This window comes from Carassius carassius, chromosome 3, assembly GCF_963082965.1.
Source record: "Carassius carassius chromosome 3, fCarCar2.1, whole genome shotgun sequence".
Classification (NCBI taxonomy): Eukaryota; Metazoa; Chordata; class Actinopteri; order Cypriniformes; family Cyprinidae; genus Carassius; species Carassius carassius.
This window is the reverse complement of record NC_081757.1, coordinates 12162317-12190302: the sequence shown is the minus strand read 5'-3', so window position 1 is coordinate 12190302 and position 27986 is coordinate 12162317. Positions and strand designations below refer to the sequence as shown.

The 27986-nt window shown below is 38.4% G+C and overlaps 3 protein-coding genes across 4 annotated transcripts in view; 2 read left to right on the top strand and 1 right to left on the bottom strand.

Annotated features, from left to right (window-relative positions):
- Window positions 1-10729, top strand: part of LOC132119459 (cGMP-inhibited 3',5'-cyclic phosphodiesterase 3B-like) — a 46560-nt gene extending 35831 nt beyond the window's left edge. The window contains exons 5-16 of the mRNA XM_059529448.1: window positions 271-377; window positions 573-792; window positions 881-972; window positions 1080-1243; window positions 1830-1964; window positions 2307-2418; window positions 2855-2968; window positions 4691-4890; window positions 5147-5350; window positions 7423-7584; window positions 7656-7893; window positions 7999-10729. Coding sequence (XP_059385431.1) covers window positions 271-377; window positions 573-792; window positions 881-972; window positions 1080-1243; window positions 1830-1964; window positions 2307-2418; window positions 2855-2968; window positions 4691-4890; window positions 5147-5350; window positions 7423-7584; window positions 7656-7893; window positions 7999-8219 — 1969 coding nt within the window. The 3' untranslated portion in view covers window positions 8220-10729. The remainder of the gene's footprint in view (window positions 1-270; window positions 378-572; window positions 793-880; window positions 973-1079; window positions 1244-1829; window positions 1965-2306; window positions 2419-2854; window positions 2969-4690; window positions 4891-5146; window positions 5351-7422; window positions 7585-7655; window positions 7894-7998) is intronic.
- A 1698-nt stretch (window positions 10730-12427) lies between these two features.
- On the bottom strand, window positions 12428-17938 carry LOC132119454 (vitamin D 25-hydroxylase-like). The gene is made up of 5 exons (XM_059529433.1): window positions 17394-17938; window positions 15341-15482; window positions 13796-14425; window positions 13381-13707; window positions 12428-13295 (listed from the first exon to the last, which is right to left on the bottom strand). The coding sequence occupies exons 1-5, from the start codon at window positions 17631-17633 to the stop codon at window positions 13114-13116; spliced, it is 1521 nt and encodes a 506-aa protein (XP_059385416.1). The 5' UTR covers window positions 17634-17938; the 3' UTR covers window positions 12428-13113.
- Window positions 17939-22572: 4634 nt separating this feature from the next.
- LOC132114219 (calcitonin gene-related peptide-like) lies at window positions 22573-26477 on the top strand. Of its 2 annotated transcripts, XM_059522341.1 has the most exons (4): window positions 22577-23174; window positions 23589-23723; window positions 25051-25236; window positions 25911-26477. In XM_059522341.1, exons 1-3 carry the CDS (start codon window positions 23068-23070, stop codon window positions 25208-25210), a joined length of 402 nt encoding a protein of 133 aa, XP_059378324.1. In that variant the 5' UTR covers window positions 22577-23067; the 3' UTR covers window positions 25211-25236; window positions 25911-26477. The 2 variants fall into 2 exon arrangements, with proteins under 2 accessions (XP_059378318.1, XP_059378324.1); XM_059522335.1 differs by lacking the exons at window positions 25051-25236; window positions 25911-26477 and adding an exon at window positions 24313-24981 and having other exon boundaries at window positions 22573-23174.
- Window positions 26478-27986: the final 1509 nt, after the last annotated feature.

Genomic DNA, 27986 nt, shown 5'->3' with positions numbered 1-27986 from the left:
GCAGTATTAAAACGAGATCAGATTCGAGAACCCCTAAAGAAACTCCATCTAATGCATATTTGACTTAGGCCTACATGGAACATTTAGTCATTCATAAAATACTCCATACCACCCTATGTCTTTTTTAATTAAGTATTTAGATTAAGTCATTTTATTATGCTGTCACCTATCAGCAAAATTTTAGTTACCTCAGCTGTAACACATTTTAGTATGTGACTTCTATAAAATTGTTCCTCTATTTTTTTTTCTTTTTCTTTTTTTACCCTACAGCCAGAATTTTGTTTCGAATGGGCCCAACAGCAACTTGCTGACTATTCCTAAACAGAGATCCTCCTCCGTCACACTCTCCTATGGTCACACAATACCCAGAAGACCAGGTCTGCAACCATCAAGAGTGAAATAACCTTCCTTTCATATAAAACTTTGTAAAAGTTAGGAGGTTAGCCAGACTGATTTACATGTCATAATTGTGGAGGTTACATTTACGCAAAAAATATAAAAATTTAATTAAATTGTCCTTTTTTGTATGTGTTTTTGGATAAATGAGTAGATATTGATTTTCATGTCTATAGGTGCTTCTCCCAGCCTGAGTCCCGTCAGCTCCCCGAGTCACAGTCCCCCTGCTGCTCCCGGCTCCTCTCTGGTCACACGCTCTCCAGTGGAGTTCCCAGACACTGCTGATTTCCTCACCAAGCCCAGTGTCAACCTGCACAAACCGCTGGGCTACATACTGAGCTCGTCTGATTTCCAGCCACAGTATCGAGGTCCCTCCTCGGCCCCCTTGTGCACCAGGTACTGTAACATCTAGAACCCTTCTCCTCTCAATTAGGTTGTACCTCATAAACAACATAATTAATTGTTTTTGTTTTGTTTTTTTTAGTTGTGGCCGACAGATGTTAAAAGGTGTGGCTAGCATGGAGGTGGGTGAGGGCCATCATGCAACAGCCAATGAAACGCAAAGAACACGCTCCGGTAAAGTTAATAACCTTTGACACTCATGCCATTTATCACAACAGAGTCATTCCAGATTGCATCCTTAGATTTATTACTCAAAAAGATGCTTTTGCTCGCTTTCTTAGCTGAAGGAGCAGAGTATGGTGGGGAAAACTTGATCAGAGAGGAGAGCTTGGAGGCAGAGTCTCAGGAGGAGAGGACTGCAGACACAGCAGGGGAAAAACTAAATAGCCCGCCTGAGGAAGAGGAAAAGACTTCCAGTACGGAGCAGTCCTCATTGGATCCTGAGGTAGAGCACGCACACATGTTGAACTGCATGTACACTTTATCCCTGCATGGTTTAATTATATTAATGTCTAAAACATTGCCTCAGGAACTGAATTTAAGATCCAGTGTTGCTTGTGGATGAGTAATTTTAATTTATGAAGTGCTGTTTCGCCAAAGAAAGCCCCGCAAGAGAAGAGCTTTTCTTTCACGTAACCTGAAATGCCCTCATCTTGATTCCACTGCTCTCCTACTCCTTTTATTGGCCAATCTGGCAGTTGTTAAAGTGGCCAGCTGTTGAACAAGCCGAGTGGAGTTTAGAAGCAGAGTGCTTAGTTGCATTCCCATGCTTTTGCATTATTATGTGGTTGCTGGATTTATAGCTGTGACTCTTGAGTGGATCTCTCTGCAAACCCTCAGTTTATTGTTCTGCCCAAAGGGGTCCATAGTAAGAGCCTGTGAGGACAACACAAATTTAGCTGACTTAGTAAAACCCTTTCCTTGTTATCTCTGGAAAAGATGCCAAGCATGACTTTTTCCTGCAAGACTAAGCTTAGATTACTGCAACAACATCTACCTACTGTCAGCTGTCTGTGATTGATCTCTGGCAGGGAGATGAGGAGTTTAGGTTGGACTCTATGCTGGTGGACCATGAAGCACTCGTGGAAAGGATCAACACCTGGAACTTCCAGATCTTTGAACTGATGGAGATGACGGGAGGAAAGACTGGCAGGATTCTCAGCTATGTTAGTGCTTTGTACCTCTAAGTATTAAAAGATCCTGTTGAAATATGCTAATAAAAGCCTTTGTTTTAGGAAAATGCAATTGAGCATTTTTTTTTTTACACTTTGGTGGAAAACATGGTTCTCTTTTAGCTAATTAAAACCATTCACGTTTAGTTAAATCCACATAATTGCACACTTTTATTGACTGATCTGATGTGACTGGCATTTCATAGATTTAGCTGAATGTAATGCATGCGAGTGGTCCTTCTCAGTACTCCGTGCCAGTAAACATGAATCTGCAGGGACTAAATGGCTCACTGCTTGTCTTGTCTTAATGAAGTTCTGTTTGTTACATTCTCTCAGGTGGCGTACACTTTGTTCCAGGACACGGGTCTGTTCGAAATCTTTAAAATCCCTATGCGGGAATTCATGACGTACTTTTGCGCTCTGGAGAACGGCTATCGCGACATCCCCTGTGAGAATAATAAAAATCTTGTTTGAAGTTAAACTTGAAAACTGGGTTAGAATTCTTGGTAACACTTTAGTATAGGGTCCAATTCACACTAATAAGTAGTTGCTTATTAGCATGTTTATTATTAACATATTGGCTGTTGATTAGTGCTTATAAAGTACATATAATGCATGACATCTATAATCCTACCCAATACCCTAAACTTAACAACTACCTTATAAACTATTAATAAGTAGCAAATAAGGAGTTAATTGAGGCAAAAGTCATAGTTAATGGTTAGTTAATAGTGAGAATTGGACCCTAAAATAAAGTGTGACCGAATTGTTCCAGTATTTCTCAGATTGGAACACAGTGAAGATTTGTGTCTTGTGAAGCTGAGAACGGTAGGAAACAATTCCAGCGAAGGCTTAACTTGGTATATTTTCTGTTCTTCCTTCAGATCACAACCGTGTCCATGCCACTGACGTCCTTCATGCGGTGTGGTATCTTACCACCCGGCCAATCCCAGGCTTTCAGCAGATCCACAATGAGAATGTCACAGGAAGTGATACAGGTACACCTGTACTCTCACACTCCATTATAGTTTTTACATCAAGAAACTTTGAGTTCTGCAGGTGTTGCTGAGGCAGAGTTGTGGACTGGTAACAGAAGGTTGTAGGTTCAAATCCCACGATGGCCGATTCATGATCTACCATCACTGTGCCCTTAGATATCAAACGGTATTATGGATAACATGATGGACAGATTCAGGTTAGATCATCTGCATCCTCAGTCATGTCTCCTGATCCATCGGAAATAAATTAGAGACCGTCGTCCCTTCCCAGCCTCCGTTATTCCAGCCAGCGACGCAAATGCTGTCCGATAAGAGATCCTCTTTTGCGATTGAGATCTGAAGTGGCTGCTGGCTCAGCATGTCCGAGGCTTATTTTAAGTCTGCTGATGGCCCTTGTAATTTCTCAAATGGAGTTGACTCTGAGTCACTCTGCTGCTGTTCTACTCCGCAGCCAGCTCTGGCAGGCAGAGGTGTTGAATCACACTGAGACCAGTGACTTCACTTGCTGGCTCAAATACAGAGTTGCAAAATATTCAAAAAATCTTTGGGAAAGAGATGGAGTGTGGTTTCAGAATATTTGGTTTGCTGTAAAAACTGCTTAATTGCAACCTCTTGGCAGTGTTTGGTTCTCTTATTTCATTAGGGACTTTTTTTAAGCATATGCAAGTTTGAATTAGCAACGAAGAAATGCAAAAGTAATAGAAAAAAAACCTTCTCTGAACATTACTGAACAGATCTTGACGTGTATGTATATATATGTGTGTGTGTGTGTGTGTGTGTGTGTGTGTGTGTGTGTGTCTGTTTATGTGTTTGGCAAGTGTTTAATTTGCAGAATAATTTATATAATTGTCTAAAGTGTGTATTTGTGTATATATAGAGTATATTTACTTTTATAACAATTTCTCATTTAATCTAAATGTTTTTTAGAGGATTGTGGTGAATTAAATGCAATAAATAGGTTTCATACATAAATGCTGCATTTGGGTATGGTTACATATTGATTATTTTCTGATATAAGAGTTTTTTTCAGGTGTCTAAATTGGATATATTTGGCATTTTACATTCCTATTCCCCCTGATTTGCCAGTTTGTTAGGATAGGACAAGATTTGACCGAGTTACAATTATTTGAAAATCTGGAATCTGAAGGTGCAAAAATAAATAAATAAATAAATAAATACAAAAAAAAAAAAAATATATATATATATATATAGAAAATTGCCTTTAGAGTTGTCCTAATGAAGTCCTTAGCAATGCATATTACTGCTAAGTTTAGATATATTTATGGTAAGCAATGTACAAAATATTTACATGAAACATGATCTTTACTTAATATCCTAATGATTTTTGGCAACAAAGAAAAATCGATAAATTCACTTCTAGCATTTAAAGAAATTGCTTTAGTATTTAGTATTTAAAATTTATTTAGAAAAAACACTAGCAAATAGAATTGTAAAATCAGGCATTTATGAGTTGTTAGCAACACCATGAATGAAAATGATTATTGGCTAATCTCTATCACATGTGATTAGCTGATAATTGAAATAGTAAATTATTGGCTAATTCACATTTAAAATAAAGCAAGCTCTTAAAATTAGATTGCATGTGTCGCCTAGGTGGTTATGTAAGACACTGTATTGATTTTGAAATGGACTGTCAGCTGGAAAGGATGTGCAATATTGTTTCACCACTCTTCTTGCATGGTCTCTCTTTGTATTTATTAGATTCGGACAGTGGAATTTCCCCAGGCAGGGTGGCATATTCCACCTCCAAAAGTTCCTCATTCTCGGATGACAGTTACGGCTGTCTGGCCTGGAATATCCCAGCGCTGGAACTCATGGCACTATATGTAGCAGCTGCTATGCATGACTATGATCACCCTGGTCGCACAAATGCCTTTCTTGTAGCCACTAATGCTCCCCAGGTAAGTCATGAGCAATGGCCAAATTGTAGTTTAGAAGAACCTTTGATTTTGTATAGTTAATTTGGTTCTGAATAGGTCATTAACAGTCTTGTCTATTTGATCTAGTTTTCACACTGTTGTGTCAAGAAGTGAAACCAGCCCATCTTTTATCATAAACAGATGCTTTTGTAATCAGAGCAAGGAACCTCTTGACTCATGCATGTTTCCCTCTTCTTTCTTTCCCTATTTCCATCTCTCCACACACTGTCTCACACAGGCGGTGTTGTATAATGACCGTTCAGTTTTGGAGAACCACCATGCAGCCTCTGCCTGGAGCCTGTTTCTTTCCCAGCCGGAATTCAACTTTCTGTGCAGTTTAGACCATGTTGAGTTTAAGCGTTTTCGGTTCCTAGTCATCGAGGCCATCCTCGCAACAGACCTAAAGAAGCACTTTGACTTCCTAGCAGAGTTTAATTCCAAGGTCAGTAGTAGGGGTAGCGATAGCTTGTTTTGGTTGACATAATAAATCAGACCAACTCCAAACTACTGATTTTTAAAGGTGACATATCATGAAAGTCTGACTTTTTACATGTTTAAGTGCTAGAATTTGGACCCTGGTGCATCTACCAACCCATAAAATATGATAAAGAACCACCCAGTACATTTTTTTAAGTAAGCCTTTCCCTGCAAGCTTGTGAAATAACTAGAGCGTCAAATTTCACCCCCACTGTGTCGTAGAAAGGGGATCTTCTCATAATATTACCGCCCCTTGATCTGCCAGCTTCCACCCACAGTGCCACGCCGCCATTGTGTGACAACGTGAAAGTTCTAGCCAAGCATGCTAATTGTTCTGTCTTTAGCTGCACTGACGAGCACAGAACACTGTTTAGAGTCCCAGCCTCAGAGGCAATGGATTTATTTACTGTATATTACGCTGCTGCCACACAGATATACCAGTAATATAAACATGCATTTTCCTTCTCATCATGTTTATCTTTACAGACATATTTTTGTAACACGTGTGTTTTTAACAAACGTCTGTGAATTTGACTGTTTAAAGGCATAGTTCACCCAAAAAAGAAAATTTGATGTTTATCTGCTTACCCCCCAGGGCATCCAAGATTAGGTGACTTTGTTTCTTCAGTAGAACACAAATGGAGAATTTTTAAAACAAACCGTTGTTTGTTATATAATGCAAGTGGATGGGAATCACGGCTAAAACATAAAAAAAGAAGTTAAACCCAGCAGCTCGTGACGATACATTGATGTGTAAAGACACAAAATGATCAGTTCATGCAAGAAACACTCGATCTACAATCTCAATTAGGAGTGTCAATTGTCCATTTGAGCGAAATGTGGCAGTAATGCACTTATAAGTCTGTGATCCGCCATAAAGCAAGAAGAAGAAGACGCCTCACGCGCAGACTGGGTTTTGAGAAGGCGCTCATACAGTTCAGACAGGTCAGGCATTGCAGTGCATCAGAGGTGAAAAAAAACCCCTATATAAATACTGTTCAGTTTCATGCACACAGGGCTGGCACGTGGCATAGGCGCCGCAGGAAAGGTTTTTCTTTTTGCCTTCTTGTGACCATCGTGTGCTCCTACACCCATATATTAAATAAAGATAATTTCTGACAGTTTTAGTACTAACTATCATCAAACTGATTAAAATAATGTTAGAATAAAACTAAATTTACATCAACGAAAAATCATAAGATTTGACAATATGTTGGACTAATTTAAACACTTTCTGCATCATGCCAGTCTATGATCATCATAGCGCATTGATTATGCATGGTGCACGCATTTGAAAGTATAATTTCTAAAAAATAGTGAAAAAGTAAAATTATCATGGGCACAAGGCAGGTAGCAACACATAGAAGAGGAGCAGAAAAAATATCAATATAGAGACAAAAATCACTCGTTAACACTGTGTATTAGCCCGTAATGTTTATGTAGTAATTTGAAATAACGTTAGCCTTTTTAGAACATCTTAACTGGCAACACTGACACCGTGGAATGTTTTTTCTTGAGTTAACTGCTTATTTAATTTTACTTTATGTTCTTTAAAAGAAATGTAAGCTTCTCTAATGTTGTTTTAATATCAGTTACATTACTACTTGCTTCTAATTCACCAAAAATAGTCTTAAGGTCTTTTGAAAAAGACCATGACTAGGACTATAATCTAGCATTCAAAAAATGAAATTATTAAGTTTAATTCTGTCATTTTCCACTGTATGTACGCACAGAATTGAAATGAAAGGTATGAGTATGCTAATTAGACAAACTAACTAGCTAGTACATTTTAACTATTATTTGTAAATTGCAATAATATTTCACAATGTGTTTTTGATCAATTAAACATAACCATGGTAAGCATAAGAGACTTATTTCAAGAACATTAAAACTTCTTTATACTAAACTTTTGACCAGTAGTCTGTTTAAAAATGTATCGTTTAATACATATCTCCTGAACATGCCTACTGCAGAAAATTGTGCTATTTTTAGGTTAATCCTCTGATTGATCCTTTTCCTTTTTTTTTTTTTTTACAGGTTAATGATGTGAATAGTCCAGGCATCGACTGGACTAATGAAAATGACAGGTTGTTAGTGTGCCAAGTGTGCATTAAGCTTGCAGATATCAATGGGCCAGCCAAAGAACGCAGCCTTCACCTCAAATGGACAGAGGGTATCGTCAATGAGTTTTATGAGCAGGTTTGTCCTATCCTCTTCACATAACTTACACAACATACAGCAGCTTGAGATCAACATTTGTGCATTTTTAGGGTGATGAAGAAGCCACTCTGGGATTACCCATCAGTCCTTTCATGGATCGCTCGGCACCGCAGTTAGCAAAGCTGCAGGAGTCTTTTATCACTCACATCGTCGGGCCTCTTTGTAACTCCTACGATGCTGCCGGCCTGCTGCCGGGATACTGGATTGACGATGAGGGCTCAGACGATGAAGAAGAGATGGAAGACATTGAAACGGAAGATGAAGAGCTGGACGAGGATCTTGAACCAAGTATGAATATACAGTTGTGCAGAATCTGTAAAAAGAGACCATTTGTGTTTAGAGTTTTATTTAGTACTTCTGTATCACACACTAATCGAGTAGTTTTCCTTTCAGAGAGGAGGAAGGGTCAACGTCGGTTATTCTGCAGCATCATGCAGCACTTAACAGAGAACCACAAGGTGTGGAAGAAGACCATTGAAGAAGAGGAGAAGGCCAAAGAGCTGGAGACTCAGCAGCAGCAGGAATCCGAGAGCCCCAGCCTTCCTCAGTCCACCTCCTCCTCCGACGACATCCAGGTTATCCAAGAGGAGGCCGAGGAAGAGGAACGGCAGTAGCAAGAGGAGAAGGTCAAGAAACGACCCCTCCCTCTCCTTCACCTACACAAACACACACATTGACACCCAGAGGAAGACCCTAGCGGATCTCCCCACGCTGAAATTCGTCACTGTGCCGACACTCTGAAGCTAATGCAGTTTACATTGTGTTGAAAAAAAAGGCCTTACTACTGTGAGAGGACCCTTTGGTGGGAACCCCACTCCTATGCACTTTCACCCCATGGAGAATCAGCGGAGATCGAACAGAGCTTTGAAGACGCGAACCGTGTTGTGAGATTAAATCCAGACGGAGAAGAACACAAGCAGGGAGAATCATGCCATCCCATGGTTCCCTTGCTGTGATGCCGCCTTGAACGTAGAGCTCTTAACTCTCCCGTAGGTACTGAAGTCCAAAAAGACATGAAAAAGACAATGACGTGATTGACACCCGTTACCAAAGCGAACAGTTCGAAAACATAGAAAGACTGCGACTGAGCCCGTTTCAGGCTCAGTGTCAGGAAGCATAGCTCAAAATGTGCCTGTCTGAACTTAAAAAAAATATATATATATATAAAATATTGTTTGTTTTTATTTTTCTTGTGGTCCAGAAAGTGGGCTATGTACGCTGCACTGTATGTGCAGTCCCCAATTCATGCTGGTGACATAAAACACTGTATTACTGAACAGAGTCATTAGGACAAGTGGAAATGCTGACATTTTGACTGAAAAATGACCTGACTTCTGCATCGTTTTGGATGCTTTTTATTCATGTTGATCACCTTCTTGCAGTTTTTTGTTTGCCTTTGTTGTTTGTTTCTTTCTTTCTTCCTTTCTTTCTTTTTTTATTTGCATTTGTGGTGTCCCCCGGCTCCCCCTTTTTCCTCTTCAGGAACGCTGAGTTGCCAATCATTCTCTGTAAAGTCCATCTGTGTTTAAAAGCATAGCAAATGGGACACGAATGCTGTTCAAATGAAGGGACGTTTCTCCTTTTTTACGTTGAAATAGATCTATTTTTTCACGGTTACTCAGGATTAATGTGAAGGATCGATCCTTGTTTTTTGCGAAAGTTAAATTCTGCAATTTCAACTTGCACGTCGAACGTTCTTTTCAGAGGCGGGACATAAGAAAAGAAATTCTATTTTTTGTATAAATAGCTTGAAAGTTGCTAGCAATGAAAGATGCTCCCCCAAAGTGCAGTGTCCTACATATTAACCCCCATTGTTATCAGCTGCTCCAGACCAGTATATCCATGTTTATTTTTTCAAAGACCCCCCTGATAAGAATTGGGAGCCAGGGAAGTTAACTGAAAACTGAATGTTTGAGTTAGCATGCATGTCATAGACTAAACATTGCTTTGGGGTATCTTCATGTTTGGCATTATTTGAACATGCTTGTACTTTAATAATCCGGCCAGTTCATTTTCTAGGAATCCAGGGTTTCACCTTGAAAGTTGTACTTTTTTCCCCATATATTTTCTTATTCTTCACCATAAGGCAAGTTTAATACTAATAGTTTAATATTTTTTTTTTGTCTGAAGCAAGAACTCTAGGCATTCCACTAGAATAATTAGAGAAGGACGTGGAGGTGGGTCTCTTTCCCTCTCTCTCTCGGTCTGCCTCACCTCAACAAAAACTCATTTTGTCTCTGTAGAGGAAAGTTCTCAAGTAGGCAGTGTAAATCAAGCTAGTATATTTAAGAGTAAACAAAAAAAGAAAAAAAATATATAAATGTGCACATTTTACTACCAAACAAGTGTTTAACCTCTGCACAGAAAGAATACTTGCATATATATAAATATATATATTATATATTTTTTAATTAATCAACAATGCGTCTGTTTTCTACATACAGCTGACATATATTGTACATTGAGACCATGTAATTATCATCTTGTTTCAGGAGTTTTTTTTTTTTTTTAATCTAATGCTATTTACAGATGTGGATGTGTTTGGGGTGCACTGTCTTTTGTTCCTGCCCATAACCACTCTTTTGCGGAAAGCCCCTAATTTCAATGCCGGATGCCTCACTGTCTCTGTCTCCCTTTGTGGGTTTGTTCATTGGTCACTTTTTTGGCTTGTGCTCAGGGTGTGTTCTGTGTTGGGGGCTTGTGCGCACCCAAAGCAGCTTGTGGTGCTTCTCTTTTTCTGTCCAGAATGTGTGTTCATCAGTTCTTGGATCCGGGTCTCCAGTGTGGCTCAGTTCGCCCCCCCCTCCCCTCCACTTCACTGAGCTCACCAGTGGGCTCAAACAGGTTGCCAAGCAGGGTGACGGCAGATCAGAGCATCAAGACGCCCCCATCCCCTCGTGTTGACCACTTGCTCGACTGTGGTATCTCACTTTTGGGGGTTCGTCGCACCACAGTAACCTCTGATGTTCCTGTCATAAGTAACTTCACGATGGCTTTCACTTTTTTAATGTAGCATTTAGATGGCAATGTCTGATGTAACCATTCAGCCTTTTCAGGGTTGTGGGGGAGAGTTGACTTTTTTGTTATTATTTATAGCTGTCATAAAAGCACCATCCCTGAACAAGTGTTTCATTCTCTCTCAATTGTTTTCTGGCTGTCATTTTTTTTTTTTTTTTTTTGTCTTCTGTGTTTTGCATGGGAGCGGATGTGTACCTGCCTGTTCTTAGTCAGGGGATTTCAAACTAGTGTTTGAAGAAGGCCTGGAAAAAAAAAAAGTTTGAATAAAGAAAGTTATTTAAGGGGCCGTCAGGGAATGTATCTTAGGGCTGTTAGAGCCGTCAGGGAAGTCAATATTTGCAGTTACGATATTGATGAAATCTATTGACAGTACTAATTTTAAACTGTAAGCTGTAAATCTGATCTGCATGGTTTGTTCACTGAGACTCCATAAATATGATTTAAAAATAAAGAAAAAAAAAACTTTTTTTCACTATAGAAAAAAAGCAAATTCACTATAGAAACTTTTTTAAGTCATTAGTCCTCAGTGTGACGTGATCCTTAAGAAATCATTTTAATATGCTGATTTAGTGCTTAAGAAACATTTATCTTAATACAGCTATGTTGCTTTATAAAAAGCATTTTTTTCAGGATCCTTTCATGAACAGAACATTATGAACATTATAAACATCTTTAGCGTCACTTTTTATACATTTAATCCTTGACGAGTATTTCTTTTTTTTTTTAATGTACTGACCCCACAATTGATTTTATATTTATAAGAAAATAATTCTCAGATACTCTTGTCTACCTATGAGGAAAGAATGTATGTTTTAGGTTTACAGCATATTAAAGGCATTCTTTTTTTCTTTTTTTTAATGATTGTCTCTTGTCAATCATCTCAAAAATACTTTTGACAATTTAGTTATCTTTGCTAATTATTTTGTATACATAAAAAATTATCAAGGGTCCCTAAGGGATCAAAAATTTTGAGGGTCCCTGATATCAAAACGTTTGAAAACCCCTGGTCTTGTTAATAGTAGAATCATAATACTTGTGCAAACCACATTATCCAGGTACACCTGTAACATTTTAATCGCACCACCGCAGTGAAGGAACAAGCGTTGATTATGACCTTTCACTTATTAAAGAGATGTCCAAATACAAGCAGAATGTCTTCACCCTTTGGAGTTATCTCTATGATGCAACATGTTTGTGACATTATCTAAGTGTGCTACTAAGCATCATCGAGTTGCATGTTTCCTTCGTGCAAAGATGAAAGCCCAAGTGTTCTCCAGGGAGGAACTGCCTGTAAGATGACAGTCAGCGGATGATGAGTCCCCAAGTGTGGGTTGTATGAAAGGCCAGCCTTATCTCTTCAGATGACAGCATCTCTGTGACAGCTTACCCAAAGCAACAATGCCCTACCCATCACTTCGCTTTTAAATGAGTTTTCCGGTCCTGTGCAGTTTGTCTAAGTGGTGCCCAGATGACACAGACAGGAAAGATTTTTTGACCTGTAAATGTTTTTACAGTGACAACATAGGAATTTTGAAGGCACTGCCGAAGGAAATGAAGATACTACATACAGTAGGATTACAGTCAACAAGCAAAAATGCCTTCGAAAATCATTCATTTTAGATATGTGCCAAACCATATGCTCTGTATGCTCCTTTTCCAGCTTTATAACTGGCTTCGGAAGATTCCAGCAAAGTTCAAAGAGAGGTCGCAGACAGAAAGCTTAGGATCAACTTACAAAACAAAGGCTTATTTTGTCTTCATTTTATAAAAAATGTCTGTTTTTTTTTTCACAACATGCAAAAAAAGAGAAAAACTTGTTAAAAGCGAAGTAAAAATAATATTGAGCTATAAAATGTATATTGGAGTCCAGCTTTTCATGAAAGTACCATTTTTCAGTCAGAAATATTGGAGCTCAAGTTTCTCGACAGTCTCTTTCCACTGAGATAAACTAGGGACAGGGCTGTTATTGCAGAATTGATATATGGCATTAAACCAATGGGAGTCATGAAGCATTTCCAAAACTTTCTGGGAAAGGCAGCTGTTCTGACTCCAGAAATGGAGGAATGCTGGAAAAGACAGACCTCAAAATCAATATATAGGTAAACCCTGTCAATCATTGACACAATAGTTCTTCTCATATTGACAAGCACAACATTCGGTTTGCTACACAGTACACTTATTGGTTCAAGTTATGAAAGATACATGCTACATTTATCCTGATACCCTCATGTACATTCTCTTGGGTAACACACATGTGCTCATTCTTTGCTCTCCAGAGCATGTGTTCTGTATAACAGTACTCTTATCACTCTCAGGCTGGGTTCTGTGAAACTATGGAGGACACGTTCTGAGAATTTAACAAGTCAATATTAGAGGTCAGTATTCCCCGCTGATGGAATTTAAGACGGGGAAATGCTCTGCTCACGTTTGCATTTCTTAGTAAGATCCCCGGAGGTGAGTGCATGTGTTCCAGAGCTCATTGGGCAAGGTTTACTGCTGCCTTCTGATGGCACATATGGAGTACGGTCGAGGCTGAAGGGTCATGCCTAATTTTGGAGAGAGACTTGGAATAAAGCCTTCGGGGAAGTGAAGATGGAACCTCTGGAGCAATGTGGTGAAGAACAAGAACATCTCAAGCCTAGCCAACTGCTCTCCCAGACAGTGCCGCTTACCTAAAGACAAAAACACAGAAATCAGATACATCAGAACAACAAAAGTCTTCTAGACTGACCGATTTCCCAAACATCTGCCGTTTACCTATAGAGAAAGGGAGAAATGCTTCATGGCGGACAAATTTGCCGTTACAATCAAGGAACCGCTCTGGGCAGAAGATGGATGGGTCACTCCAGTACTTCTCATCGAAATGCACCGAGTACAAGTTAGTGATGACCATGGTGCCCCTGGGGATAGTGTAGCCACGCACCACCGCATCTTGAGACGTAGCCCGGAAGATGCCCAGTGGGACGACATTGCAAAAGCGCAGGACTTCATGCAGCACTGCTTCCACATACGGCATCCTCTGCTTGTCTTCAAGAGCAGGTGGTCTGCCATTCAGGATGCAATCGATCTCCATTTGGACCTTTTCTGCACGGAAAAAACATAACATGATTAGTGCGATGACATTAAAAAGATGTAAACGAGAAAAAATACCTATTGCTCTGTGGGCACCAACCTTGTATCCTGGGATACAGAGCCATGTAGAGCATAGCCCAGCGCAGACAATTTGTGGTAGTCTCTGTGCCTGCAATGATGAGCTCTCCAACAGAGAAAATCAGATTATCTTGAGAGAAAGATGTAGCTTTATCAGTGGCGCTCTGCTCCATTTTGTCCAAGTAGGCATCAATGTAATGTTGCGGCGACTGGGGTACTCTATCCTGTGAGAAGCGCTCGATGATATGCAGTAGGAAGTTGTAGACCTCGTTGGCATTGCGGAAGAGTTTTTGGTGCTTCCCGAAGGGCACGTACTCCATCCAGGGGAAGGCGTTGTACAGGAAAGCCCAGCCACTGGCTGCCAGCTCCACATTCTCGCTGAAGATCTCAATCATGTGTTGAAAATCGCTGTCGTCGTAGGTGAAACGTTGCCCAAAGATAATGAGGTTGGTGATGTTGGAGACAGCATTGGTCACAAGATGCTTCGGGTTAAAGGGCTTTCCCTGATGCTGGTCAACGGCATCGAGAAAAAATAAGCACTCCTCTGAAATCCTCCCAAACATCTGCTGACCGCTGCCAAAGTAGCGGAAGCAGTTCACGGCCAGTTTATTGTGTTCAATCCAGCCTCGACCGTATTTGCAGTTCAGAAGGCCTAGACAGAGAACAAACAGTGCTGAGAGATGTCGGTTTAAATATGGAAACAAAGAAGGTTTATCTAATGATAAACTCTTCTGTATGTTTAACTTGAGATTATTAGTTAAATGGTACTAGTTTCATGGGTTAAACACAGATTACAAGAACTGCGATACTGATAAAGTGATAACCTCATGTGTGACTGTCCGCTCTTCTCTAGCTATTGCCCCATCTCTGACATACATTACCATGCCAGAGCCTTTTCCCTGAATCACTCAGATAGTTATAGGAATACTTCACTAAAAATGAAAAATCCTTTCATTCACTTTCCCTCGTGTTGTTCTAAACCTGGGTGCTGTTAGATATTCTACATAAATCAATTTTTTTTTCTTCCTTTTCACAGTGAACATTTGGTAACACTTTATTTTAAGGTGTCCTTGTTATGTTACATGTATTTACTATTATAATAATTCTTAATTATAGATAATTACATGCAAGTAACCCTAAGCCAAACCCTAATTATAACCCTAACCATATAGTAAGTACATGTAATTAATTGATATTACTCAGTACTTAAATGCATAATTACACTGTAGCAAGGACACCTTAAAATATATACTCAACATTTTATAGTGACTGTTAAGCATTATAAAACTAGTCCATTAGCTACGCTTTGTGTTGCACATCCCATCCCATAACTGTAGTTTTATGCTGTTTTTGTATTGGGAGGGGGGGGGGGGGGTATTATGTGTTCCATGGAAACATTAACTACATGTAGGTTTAGAAGGACATGAGAGGGGATAATAATACTACTACTACTAATTATAATAAACTTTAATTTTTGGGTGAACTATTCCTTTAATCTAGATCATTCTGCAGTGATCTATTCTGGGAAATCATTCTAAAATAAATGATTGTATAAGGAACCACTTACCTCCCATTTTTGTCATCTTCTGAAATAAAGGGAGGGATGGACGATCTGCAAAAACCTCACTTTGGTGATATAGGCACTCTTTAATGGCATCATAACCATTTAGAATAACAGTCGAGATTCCTCCCAGGTCTAGACTGAAAATCTGGATAATAAAATGGCAATATTCATTAATCCACTCCCCTGCCAAACATATTTCTACTAATGAAGGAGTATAATTAGAAGGCTACATTCACTATCATGGATACAGTGAGGAAATGAATTAGGCATGCTGACTCAGCATGTCTTGGCCATTCTGCAAAACTTGAGTGCTGCGGCGCTCTGCCAAAAACGCAAATGCACGACTCATTTGTTCTTTTCATGCACCCCAGATACACTTCTCACAATGCAACGCAACGTGCCATGTCAATATTAGAACACTGTGATTCACTAACACGGACCAATAAGCTGTGAGCTCGATGAGAGACTTCAGCAGTGAACTTTAGTTTTAGTGGACTCTTAGTTATTAATAATAATCAGGGCTGTAGCTGGGGTTTGCGGGGCCCCAGTGCAGATTGTACCAGTGGGCCCTGTTTGAAACTTTTACAGTTTTGTTCAATTTGTATATTAGTTCTATTTATTTATTTGTGCTATTTACACAATGTTTAAGTTTTTCAAGTTTGTATGTGTCCAGGTACAGAAACCGAATAATCAAATGTGAAATAGCACTGCATAGTCTTCACTGTAAAAATTTAATATACAGTCAAAACGAAACATTTCTCACATTATCACGCTATACTTTATATAATGGTAACAAAATATGACAAGAAGAGTTAACAAATTCATCTTGATAATATCAGATAACTTTGATAGAAAGCTATATAATGGATTACAACCAACCAAAAAATCTGACAACTGTTAGTATGACAATAATTACATAATTAGCAATACTTTGTTGACCAATTACCAAGCAATGCTTAATTTTTTTCAGTCTGTGGTGTAAAAAGGTTGCATTAGCAAGTAAAGAAAAAAACACTTAGGCAAAACATGGTCAGGTCTAGCAAAAAATATAAAAAATTATATCTGGTAACTGAATAATTTTTGTTTGACTGTGGAATAATTATTGTTAAAACTACAAAGTAATTCAGTCAAGGGCAGTGAGGGATTTTCTGTCTTTCTGTCTTTTCTTGGATTAACATTAAGGACACCGACAGCAGATGGTAAATTAGCCGTGGGCCCCTATAATCGTCACCACCTTTCCACTAGCGACGGCCCTGATAATAATAATTATTATTTCATAATAATATTAATAATTAAATAAAGTGTCTTTAACTACTATGTACAAAAATTTTAATTATACATTTATTACAATGCTTATAGGCTATTGCATGATTTACGTTGAAAATACAAGAGCACAGTAAGTAGCCTATAATATTAGTATTATTAATCGTTTATTAATTAATGTTCTTATGGTAATAACTTATCGACTGATAGTACACACTAGCAGTAAAACGTTTTTTAACAGGAAGGTTTTTTTTTTATGTTAAAATAATTCTCTTCTGCTCACCAAGCCTGCATTTATTTGATCCAAAATACAGCGAAAGCAGTAATATTGTGAATATTTTTACTATTTAAAATATTGCTTTCTATTTGAATATATTTTAAAATGTAATTTATTCCTCTGAGCAAACATTACAAATCTTACTGTTAAAATATATAAATATATTTTAAAATGTAATTTATTCCTGTGAGCAAACATTAAAAATCTTACTGTGAAAAAAAACGTGTGTATATGTGTGTAGTCTACAGCTCGTCAGAAATGAAAAACTCTGTTTAGAGCGCAACTACGGACGACTCCACTGTGGACAACTTCTTTCATTACAAGAAAGCGTATAACGCTACATAATATTTATCATGTTGTGGCTTAAATTCGTTTATTAAACAGCAAAACCAAACAAGTGACAAAAAAATATTAGCAAAAACGTAAAGTTAAAAGCAGTCAAGACTACTATACTTATATTCTGTGATTATGTGCAAGTAAATAAGAGAAAGTCAGGACTTCGAGTGTCATGCGTACCTGACCGTGGATATCACTCTGCCTCTTCATGTAGACGTGAGGCTCTGTGGCCAGGGACAGAATATTCCCTATCATGGGTAAAGGTGTCGGTCCAGGGGGAAACCCTCGGGGTCTCCGCTGCTTTACCAGCTGGCGAATTACCAGAAAAATGAAGAGTGTAACGAACAAACTGCCCAGACATGTGAGCGTTTGCTCCCAAGACACAGAGAACATAGATGTCAAACGTTTAATCGATACCATCTTAGATGCAAACACTTGGTGCTTTCTGAAAAGTTTCTAGCGCTCCGTTCTCTGTCAGTCAGTGTATTGGGAGATCATCTTGCACATGATGCTCTATATCCCCCGCCTCTTAAAGGCTAAGATTGGCTGGTGGAAAGAGCGCTTTGGATGAACTTGCATTGAGTTTGATTAAACGGTGGCCAGAATTATTGATCGCGAGAATTCAGACCGATTTCTTTTTATTAGTGCAAGCGTCACAGCTAGATTTCCAAGCGCGTTCTTCTTTGTAACTTGCAACATACACGTGGCCACGCCGACCCATTCAAACCTAAAAAGGATTTTTGCAGTGGAAACCTTTTCTCTGAACTAATGGTTGATTCATCGAATCTTTTTATTTCCCCCACACAAAAATGACTCGTTCAGTGTCCATCTATGTGGTTACATCGTTGCTCCACTAGGTGGGGACAAGCGAGAGAGTAGGCTATGTCATGATTAAATCATTTTCTGCAACAAACGTGGCTACAAATCCACTTCTCCAGAAAAACTCCAGAAAAACAATCTTAAGAGGAATTCTTAATTCTTTTCTCAAGAACTTCAACACAGTATGAGCTGTACACATACAATATTTGCACAAGTAAATTAAGAAGTTAAAAGTATGTAATTTTTACGGATTCATAGTTCCGCCGAAGCGTTTCTTGCCAAACTGAACAAACCACACACCAACCCATCACCCCTCCCCCTTTCAGAAGATCTTCATTCACGAACAGTTATTCACAGTTCAAAATGTCACCTTATTTTTTTCCATTCATAAACATATGTAGTTTGGTGCCACTCCGACTCTCGTTCAGACTTTAATGAATCGACAATTAATCAATTGCAATTGCAATGAATCGACTCGTTCATTGAAGTAGGCGTATCCGTTCCGTAGTTCCAACCAATGAGATGCTCATTTACAGCCCGTACTCGAATGCTATTAGTTCGTGTCAGTCCTTGATTTCTACTACATTTTAACAAGTCAAAGGCACTCTAAACTGTAAATTACTCATTTTGAAATTAGACACGTGCTTCAAAAGGTGGAAATTTCATATATATACATATATTATCATATATATATATGCGTGTGTGTGTGTGTGTGTGTGTGTGTGTGTGTAGATCCTATAAAAATCATTCGTTCACAAACGAAATATCACTGCTTTGAATTGCTTAAATTTACAATAAATAATGTTTAACTGAATTTCCGAAGAATATTTTACAGAGATTTAAAGATTTACGTTTATGGAGCCCCCCACATGACATGCAGGAAAAAATATTAGGATAAATCGCGTGCACGATTTACTAATTCGTTCCCTCAATGTAGTAAAACGTCTACACGATTACTATAGCGTTCCCTCGATTTATTATTGCGTTCACTCGATTTATAAATTGTGGTCACGAATTACTAATTCGTTCCCTCGATTTACTAAATTGTGCACACAATTTAGCAAATCAAGCGAACGCAATAGTAAATCGAGGGAACGGAATAGTATATCAAGGGAGTGCAATAGTAATCGTGTGCACGTTTTAGTACATTGAGGGAACGAATTAGTAAATCGTACGCACAATTTATTTATTTTTTCTTGCATATCATATGCGGGGCTCCGTATACGTTAATTGTAAACTTAAAATAAAAATCATTTTTTTCAAATCAAAAGATCATTTCTTGTCAATAGTCCAGCAGCTCACTTCCATGACAAGTGAGAGAAAGAGAGTGTGTGTTGCAAATGAAGTAAAACCAGTTTTGGCACTGTACGATTTATGTTATAAACTTTGTTCTTATGGTTTGAAACTCCCCTCCAGTCATGTCAGCATTTTTTCTGCTATTTTACTCAAGCAGTGACCTGCAAGTTCTCAGCACATTTATCAAGTCATCACAGGCATCTAAAATAGCACGTTTATTTTATAAGCACATAGGCTATTATATACACTGTGATAATTTATATGATCTGTAAGGTGATCTGGGTGCATTTAATTATTTAAACAAAAGCGTTATGCTTCTGCACCATGTATAATGCATGCAAGCATTTATAAACATATAAAGGGTTTGATGATTTTATCAAGTGCTAGGCACTGCAGAATCATTCATATTTAAAACTTGGTATTTTGTCATAAATATTGTAATGTATTGCTCACCTTTAATTAGGAATTAGTTTTCATATTAATCCAACCAACAATTCAGAACCAACAGTTGAATTCAAGACAGCACTTATATATATATATATATATATATATATATATATATATATATATATATATATATATATATATATATATATATATATATATATATATATGTCTAACATATGTTATCAATGAACAGCGCCTCAGCAAAAAGTGAATAGTGCCTTCAGAGTGGCATAAACCTTTTATCTTAATTGCAACCTATAAAAATTGCATGAGCTGATATTTACAAACTGTGTAATGTGGGAAATGCTGTCCTGAGAACATAATAGGTTTGAAGAGGAAAACAAAGCAAATGTCTTTGCATAACAGAAATCAAACCAGCCTCTGTTGTTTTTATACTATTAAAGGATGTGTGAATGAAGTATCAGAGTGTTAACCATAGTAATCACATATTAATCCAGTGATTTTCCACATTGATGACGCACTGTTCTGTGGTATCTTGGGCCTTATTATCTATGAAGTTTTCTACTGAGCCATTCCATTCCATCAGTATGGATAGACAAATCCAGCAGGTCTCAGAGGATTCTGTTCAAAGACTGCAGTGTTTGTGATACATAATGAGGACATCTAGAACATTCAATGTATCCCCCCATAAGAAACATCTTATTATGGATCTCAGTCAACATAGATTAATCAATAAAGGAAAGTGGGACCTCAGAGGACTACTGGCACATAACGAAAAGAAAACCTTTGCTGTGATTTTAGCAAGAGATGAAGCCGAAAATGTAATTAGTAATGGAGGATGCCGTGATTCAGAAATTGCTTTTTTCCTGCATATTGCATTTCGCTGTATAGTGTTGCACATGCAGTAAGCAGTTTTGAATGGGGCCAGCTCATACCAATCAGAGATGTCTCAGGCATTTTTTTTTTTTGTTAGTGCTTGGTTGCGTGCCAATCCTAGTCAGATGTATATAGTCTAAATAAAAGGATGGTGTGTGATCAGTAAAGCACACAGACGAGATTATGATGAACTCTAACTCACTCAAGACGCTTGATTGATGAGCAACACTCAGTGATTAAATCTCATTTCCTTAATGTCTAAGGATGAACTGTGCTGGCTCCTCCCTGACCATTTAGTGCCTACTCTTTGTCTCAGAGAGGGTTATGGATAGTGTTTAGTTTTCCTCTCAGAGTCATTACAAATCACACTTAATCCCTGTTCGGTTCCATCTGCAGGTGTTTAAACAGCCGCACAGTCCAGAAAAGCTTTGTCGGATGTCTTCTGCACCACGATAACAGCTGCGGTTAGCGATGCCGTTTCCTTAGATGAACTCACAAAGCGTGTCATAGGCGAATGGCGCCCATGAACAAATGTATTCCAAAAGGACATCATCTGCCTCGAAACCAAATGATTATCTGTCTTCTGAAATAACTTACAGGAGGCCGGGTGGAGTGAGTAATGTTAAAGCATGACTAAATTTGAAAGGTTACAGTATCGACTTCAAAGTTTCATGCAGGAAAGGAAAACTTGCCGGCTTACTTTGTTTGCTTACTCACTGATCTATGGACATGGTAAGTCTCAGCAAAGTGTTCCTCTAGCGGAAATGACCCTTCATTAGTCAGAAGGAGTTCATCACGCATACAAGTGTAGTTTGCATCCGTAGCGGGGGTCCTTGGTCCTGTCACATTGCCCAGATTTACCGATTCTGTCATTGGCGAGGCTTTGGGTTCGATAGCACTAAAAGGCTCATCCAGACTAATGGGGTTCCTATGTGACGCAAACACTGTCTTTTAGTGGAAATGGTTTATTAGGCCTTAGCCAATAGAGAAGAGGAGTCAGATGATGCCTCAAGACAAAGAGTTCAGTAATTGGGACTGAGATAGAAGGCTTGTTATGGTCGTAAGCTCTCTGATTCTGACAAAGGGTCATAACGTCAAGAAAACCCAAATAAGGACAAGAGCAATGTTGCAATTGATCACACACATTATTACAGGATACTTTTGAGTCTGAGTTTGTTTTCCGCCATCAGCATTTGTCTTGCGTGTAATTTGAAATGGATTTACCAAAATGTCACACATAAGCCTTGTGCCTTTTTCTCTCTGTTCTTTAAATAAGTAGCCACAACAACTGTGTATGCCCTTCACTCAAGGATTTCTAATGTATCATAACTGTGAAAAAAAATTCAATTAAAGCACTAAGCAGAAAAATAAGTATAATGCAAACTCTGTGCCACATCACATACAGTATGCAGAGACAAAATGATTGATAGATAGACAGACAGACAGATCACAATCAATAGTTTTGTACCAGCTTGAAACTATGATGTGAATGATCACAACATAAAAACAGATCATAGACTTTCTTTAAATAGTTTACTTAATTTTTTCCCCCAAACGATATAGAATTTTGCTGATCACTGGTAAATTTTTGTGAATGGAGCAGACTGTGATTGAAGAATGACGTCATTTGGGTGACACACTCTATCATTTTTTTCCAGAAGCCCGAGGACAATCTGATTGGTTGGATGAGGGAGCAGTGAGTTCTGGTTGGCTGTTGGAGAATCATTAAACACCCACACTGTCAATAGTGAGACCCACATTGTGGGTATATAGGCAGGTGTATTGTAGCTTAATGCAACAGACTCAAAATTTCATCAAGTTGAAATATCCCCTCTATTTTGGGACAACTGTTTTCTATATCTATTGCACGAAGCCGAACTTCTCAAGGTAGGTAACAACTATTTATGGCTTGACACATACTAGATGTGCCATGATTCTTATCATTCTCAATATACTGTACTGTAGATGTGTGTAAATAAACTGAATAAAATGTTAGGGAGTACTTAATGGTATAAACATTACTCTTCGGGACTGAAAGGCATGCTCGATGGATTTCCTCAAGGAGAATTGGATGGCTCCATAGACCTGGCTGTGGGTGCAGAGACAGCAGCTCATTACACTAATGCACAGGGTCCTGCTGGAAGGAAAATCACGAGACTAATATCTTTAATGCTGCAGTTATAGCATAGCGCCTGACAGTAGGAGACGTCTGCACCAACCACTAAAGCTCTGGTTTTTCTGCAGCAAACGGGAGAAGACTTTCCAAATATTATTTTCGTTTTTTAAGCTAGGTCAAACAGTGTGCCAATGACACTGAAAAGCAGGAGAGAGTTTGGGGGAATAAAAAACAATAGATGAATAGATAGGAAAAATGCATTTTCGACTCTTTCACCAGTAGTGGGTTGACCGAATCTTGTCCTTTTTCGAGTCTGTCCTCAAACTATCTAATGATGAAATGTTTTACCACAGGGGGACCATGGTTATGTTGAAGATCTCCGCTTTCCTTGTTGCCTATGCTCTGATTATTTGCCAGATGTACAGCTCTAATGCAGCTCCTGCCAGGTGAGGTTTAATAAGAATTATATCGTCATGCTGATAAATACTCAAAGGGCAGTGTTTTTTCCCATGATAATTCCTTAAATTAGCTACAAACATCTGTAAGTGAAAGTGGTCATTCAGACGGAGACAAGAGAGGATATGTTTTCAATAGAGGTTGCGGCATCATGGACTATCAGTCTTCTGATTACATCAGATGAATCCCGGCCAAACCCACTCTGCTTACGACAGTATTGATCGGGTGATAAATCTTAACTTGGCAACTGGACAGCATTTAAGTGCCATACTCTTAGAAGATTGTTTTGATTATGTTTAGGATTTGACGGAGCAAGCAAAAAGTGCTTTTATCATGCAAAAAAATTATACATCACAAAAACCGTTTGCATAGTCCCCAAAGACATGATAATCGTTGCATTGCAGGCCTGCACTGGAATCATCACCAGATCGAACTACGCTTACCGACTACGAAGCGAGAAGATTGCTGCATGCAATTGTCAAAGAATTTATGCAGATGACCGCGGAGGACATGGAGCAACAGTCAGCTGAGGAAAACAGGTACAAATCCCGTCGTATCTACTTCTCAAACCATTGCAAAACACAACCCGTTGAATAATTTAGAGAGTGTGCACTGATTTGTTTCTCTCATATTTAAGAAAGTAAGGCTGAAATTCTTCCAACATGAAAGCAATGCCTCCTTAATGTCAGGTGTACTTGTACTTGTTGTATATGACAGGTATGTGATACATTTCTGTACAGATATGGGGGTTCATTTTTCAATAAAAAGCCTCAGAGTCCTCTGTCAGTTTATTCTCTGCATGAACATTTATTTACCCATCAGATGTATGAGATATTGACTGTTTGTAAATGCCTGTTTGCTCTTAATGCATGAAAACGAGTATATCAAACGGCATGGATGGAAGCATGATCTTAAACCATGTGAGGAAATGCCTGCATGATATGCTCAAGTAAAGACATGAAAAGTGCAGCAGAAATGAATTATCGAAGCATGATTTGAGACCATAATGACAGCCTAGCTAGGAAGCATGTCAACATGCATCCTGTCATCATGTCTATCCTGTATGTGAATGCTCTTGCATGTCTACGTGTCTATGAGTTTCTCTGCATGTGGTCTGTTTCCTCACAGCTTGGGTAGAGTCGTGTCCAAGCGCTGCTCCAGCCTCAGCACTTGCGTGCTGGGGAAACTGTCCCAGGAGCTGCACAAACTGCAGACATATCCACGCACCAATGTAGGAGCGGGTACGCCGGGCAAGAAGCGCAGCCTGGAAGAGAGTGAGGTGTTGGCTGGATACGGAGAGACGCTCAATCGTGTCTAATCGGCAGTAGCTATAAACCCATGCTTGGCCCTGATATGCGAGTGCATGTGGAAGTTTGCTTGCCTGATTGACTTGAAAGAACATCATTTTCTACTTTCTTTGGCAGAGTAACGAATCTCAGAAAGACTCTGTTCCACTAATTTCATATAGTCACCGGATCTATTTGGGTTATATAACTAATTCATGAAATCGGAGAACTCTCATTGGTAGATAGGGCGTAATGATGAGCTTTTTTTAAACCCACAACAAAATTCCTGTCTTGTGTGATTTGGCTTTGTTCTTGATCTAATAAAGATATTTTTAGAAGGAGATATTTTTTGCTTGTTGTTTGTTTAAAGCTCAGAAATGCACAAGTGTTTTTAATTTGATCAATTATAAGTAATCAGGCTTAAGTACCCATTTTAGGTAAGATATATTACTATTACCATTTTTCTTTTTTGTTTCATATAATTCATTCAAATATTGCACATTTCAAATTAATAATTTTAATGTGTTTATTCATTTCTTCCAAATGAAGATATAAATTCCTAATATTTCCCCCCCTTCAGTGTTACAACACAGAAGAGAGCTTGTAACACGGCCACATGTGTGACCCATCGCCTGGCAGACTTCCTGAGCCGCTCGGGGGGAATTGGAAGCAGCAAATTTGTCCCAACTAATGTGGGCTCTCAGGCGTTCGGCAGACGAAGGAGGCTCAGTCTGGAGTAGTCAACTGAATGGGTCTTTGTGAAATGGTATGTGAATAGTGTTCTGAACACTCTTGTGTCATTTTAACTAGCAAAGTCATCCCATTAATTTTATGTGAACCGCAATCAAGATAATTCCCGTCATGACAAAGGTTGGAATTATTGTGCTTTATGATATCACAGTATATGATTACATTTATGTTCTTGCGACAAAATTCTATAATTATGTGACAACTGTCACAGTTAAAGTGTCCATTTGGAAAAAAAAGGGCGCAAGATAAAACCATGATTTATTACTGAATATTTTATGTTGCACTATCTGCTATTTAAAATAGCTCAGTTCATTTTATTTCTCATATTATAATTCTGTAGTCTAGTAAAATAAATAATAAGTAATAAATATTCATGATTTTGAACTTTTAATCTATTTAAAATAATAATATTTATAAGATATGAATTTAGGAAAATGCCGAAAGAAGCATTATCAGCAGTGGACATAATTTTATATGTAAAATAAGAAATATTTGCACTTTTGCACATTTCTTGTTTTTGCAGACATAAGAATTTTTCAGTTTAACTTCTCTCATATTCTTATGCTGATATTATATTTATGTTATCAATTTTGATGAATGCAAAAAAAGAAGCATTTTCATAACTGGACTCTTGATATGTTGCTGATGTCATACAATTCTGATAAGATCCTAAATAACTTATTTCGACAGGTCACCAGTCTACACGTCCACAGTTCTTCTTTGATTGCTGTCAATAAAAGAGAAAGCATCATGTCCACATTATGACCCCTGGGAATGGAAACTCCTTATTTTCATCTGAATGGACTCCAATTGATAGCACTGATCGTTTCCATCCAGCCAGACATTATAACTGCTCCTTTTTTTTTGTCTCTTCCATGAAGCAACATAAGTTAAAAAAGAAAAGAGAACGCTGTGATCAGTAGCCCTCATTTTTCTACTCATGTGGATCCGAGGAAGTGCATTGCTTCTTTCTTTCCTCTCAGAAGAGAGCACATTCAGTATGTACAGTATGGTTTGGCCCACGTTCCTTTAATGTGTCTCAGCACATTACAGTATTTTGGGGATCATATTAAAGCAGTGCCTCATAAAAAGGCTTCCCTGAATATGGATGTGTCTTGTGCCTTGATGTAACACACTTTTACATGCCGCTGTTGTACAGTAATGTTTGAATTAAAGGAAGGAGGTTCTACGACTGAATTACAAATTGTAACAATTGTGAATTTGAGCAAGATTAAAATGTATTTTAGATACATAAGGTTTGGGGTACTTGATTTATTGACTGATGGACTGGTTGTTTAAGTAATTGGTCTGGAATGCATAGTCGCAACATGCCCCCTCATGTCATGTTCAGTTTTGAATTTCTGACACAATAATCTGAAATAAATGATGACGACAAGGTTCAACATTATTCTACAGTTGTTCTGAATGCCAATTTAAAATAATAATGGAGCAGGGAAATAGGTGTCAAATTACGAAGTCTTGTTTGCATGAAAAAATTGTTAAAAACTATAAATCTTATTTCTACATCTGAATAGTTGTAGCACTGCCTGTTCTAGGAAAAAATGAATATTTGCACCATTGCATTGTGTTTTGTAGTCCCAAAGACACGCTTCATTTGATCTTATTGGGTCCTCCGTGCATATTACAATGACAGCAGTCATTCTGCATTAACCCTTGTGGGAGCCGTTTGTCATGGTTGTGTTTTTCAGTGGCTATAATTGACATGCAGTGGCCAGCCATGGGAACTTGTTCACAGTTAAATCAATTTCCCAAATACAAGTAAAATTACCTTTTTTGGTGTCATTTAAAGAGCGCACAGAGACCTGTTATGCCTTATCAGGGTGCATTGATCTTTTTATCCACTGAGGTCTTATGAAACACATCTTTCTGATCTCGTAAGCAAGAGTGACATGTTTAAAAAAAGGAGTCTTACATGCACCATACAGCGGCTTTCCCTGCGACTCTCTGAGAGAATGCAACCTTTTTATATATTCCCTCATTTAACCAATAACATTTTAAAAGAGAATAAAAGACCACAATGTGAATGATTCATTTTCATTCATATAGTCTCATAAACGGGGCTCGTTCTAATCACTAAAACCACTCATCCGAGTTTCCCATCACAACCTTCTCATCAATCCTGACGGCAAGTGCTTTCTTGTGTCCTCACACAGTTCAAATGGATCCCATCCAGTTAGATACTCTGTTAATTAACCTCTATGCCCTCATAGTAGTAGTGAGTCATTTCATATTGCAGTGGCTCTGCCGCCCGGCCCATTCCTCTCTGCTAATAAGGAGAGATTGAAGTTCTCGTGCCCCTGAGAGACGGGGTCTCTCTGAGACCCAGCCGGTCAATTAATCTTTATCTGCAAACTTTTACATTACATTACTCCTATCACTGGACAAATTTCATTGTAATTACTTATGGCATATTTCACAGAGCAAACAAAGGTGGAAATGCAACAATTGCATAACTAAATGCTCCTGGCATTGAATTTGATCTATTCTTTTTATTGCTTTAAGTAACAGTCTTTCATCAGCAATAGAAATAGATGGACAGTTATTTTTGGTATGTTTGAGAAAACGATAATAATAAAAAAGCTTTGCAGGTATTTGCTAATCGAGCTGCATAATTGAGTATGGAAGTGCGATGATTTCGCCACAGTAAGATGTCATTAAGTAAATGAATTAAAAGCCTCCGGTGCTGTACATCCAACTTAAAAGAAATGGACTGATCTAAATGAAATACATCAACACATGGAGCTA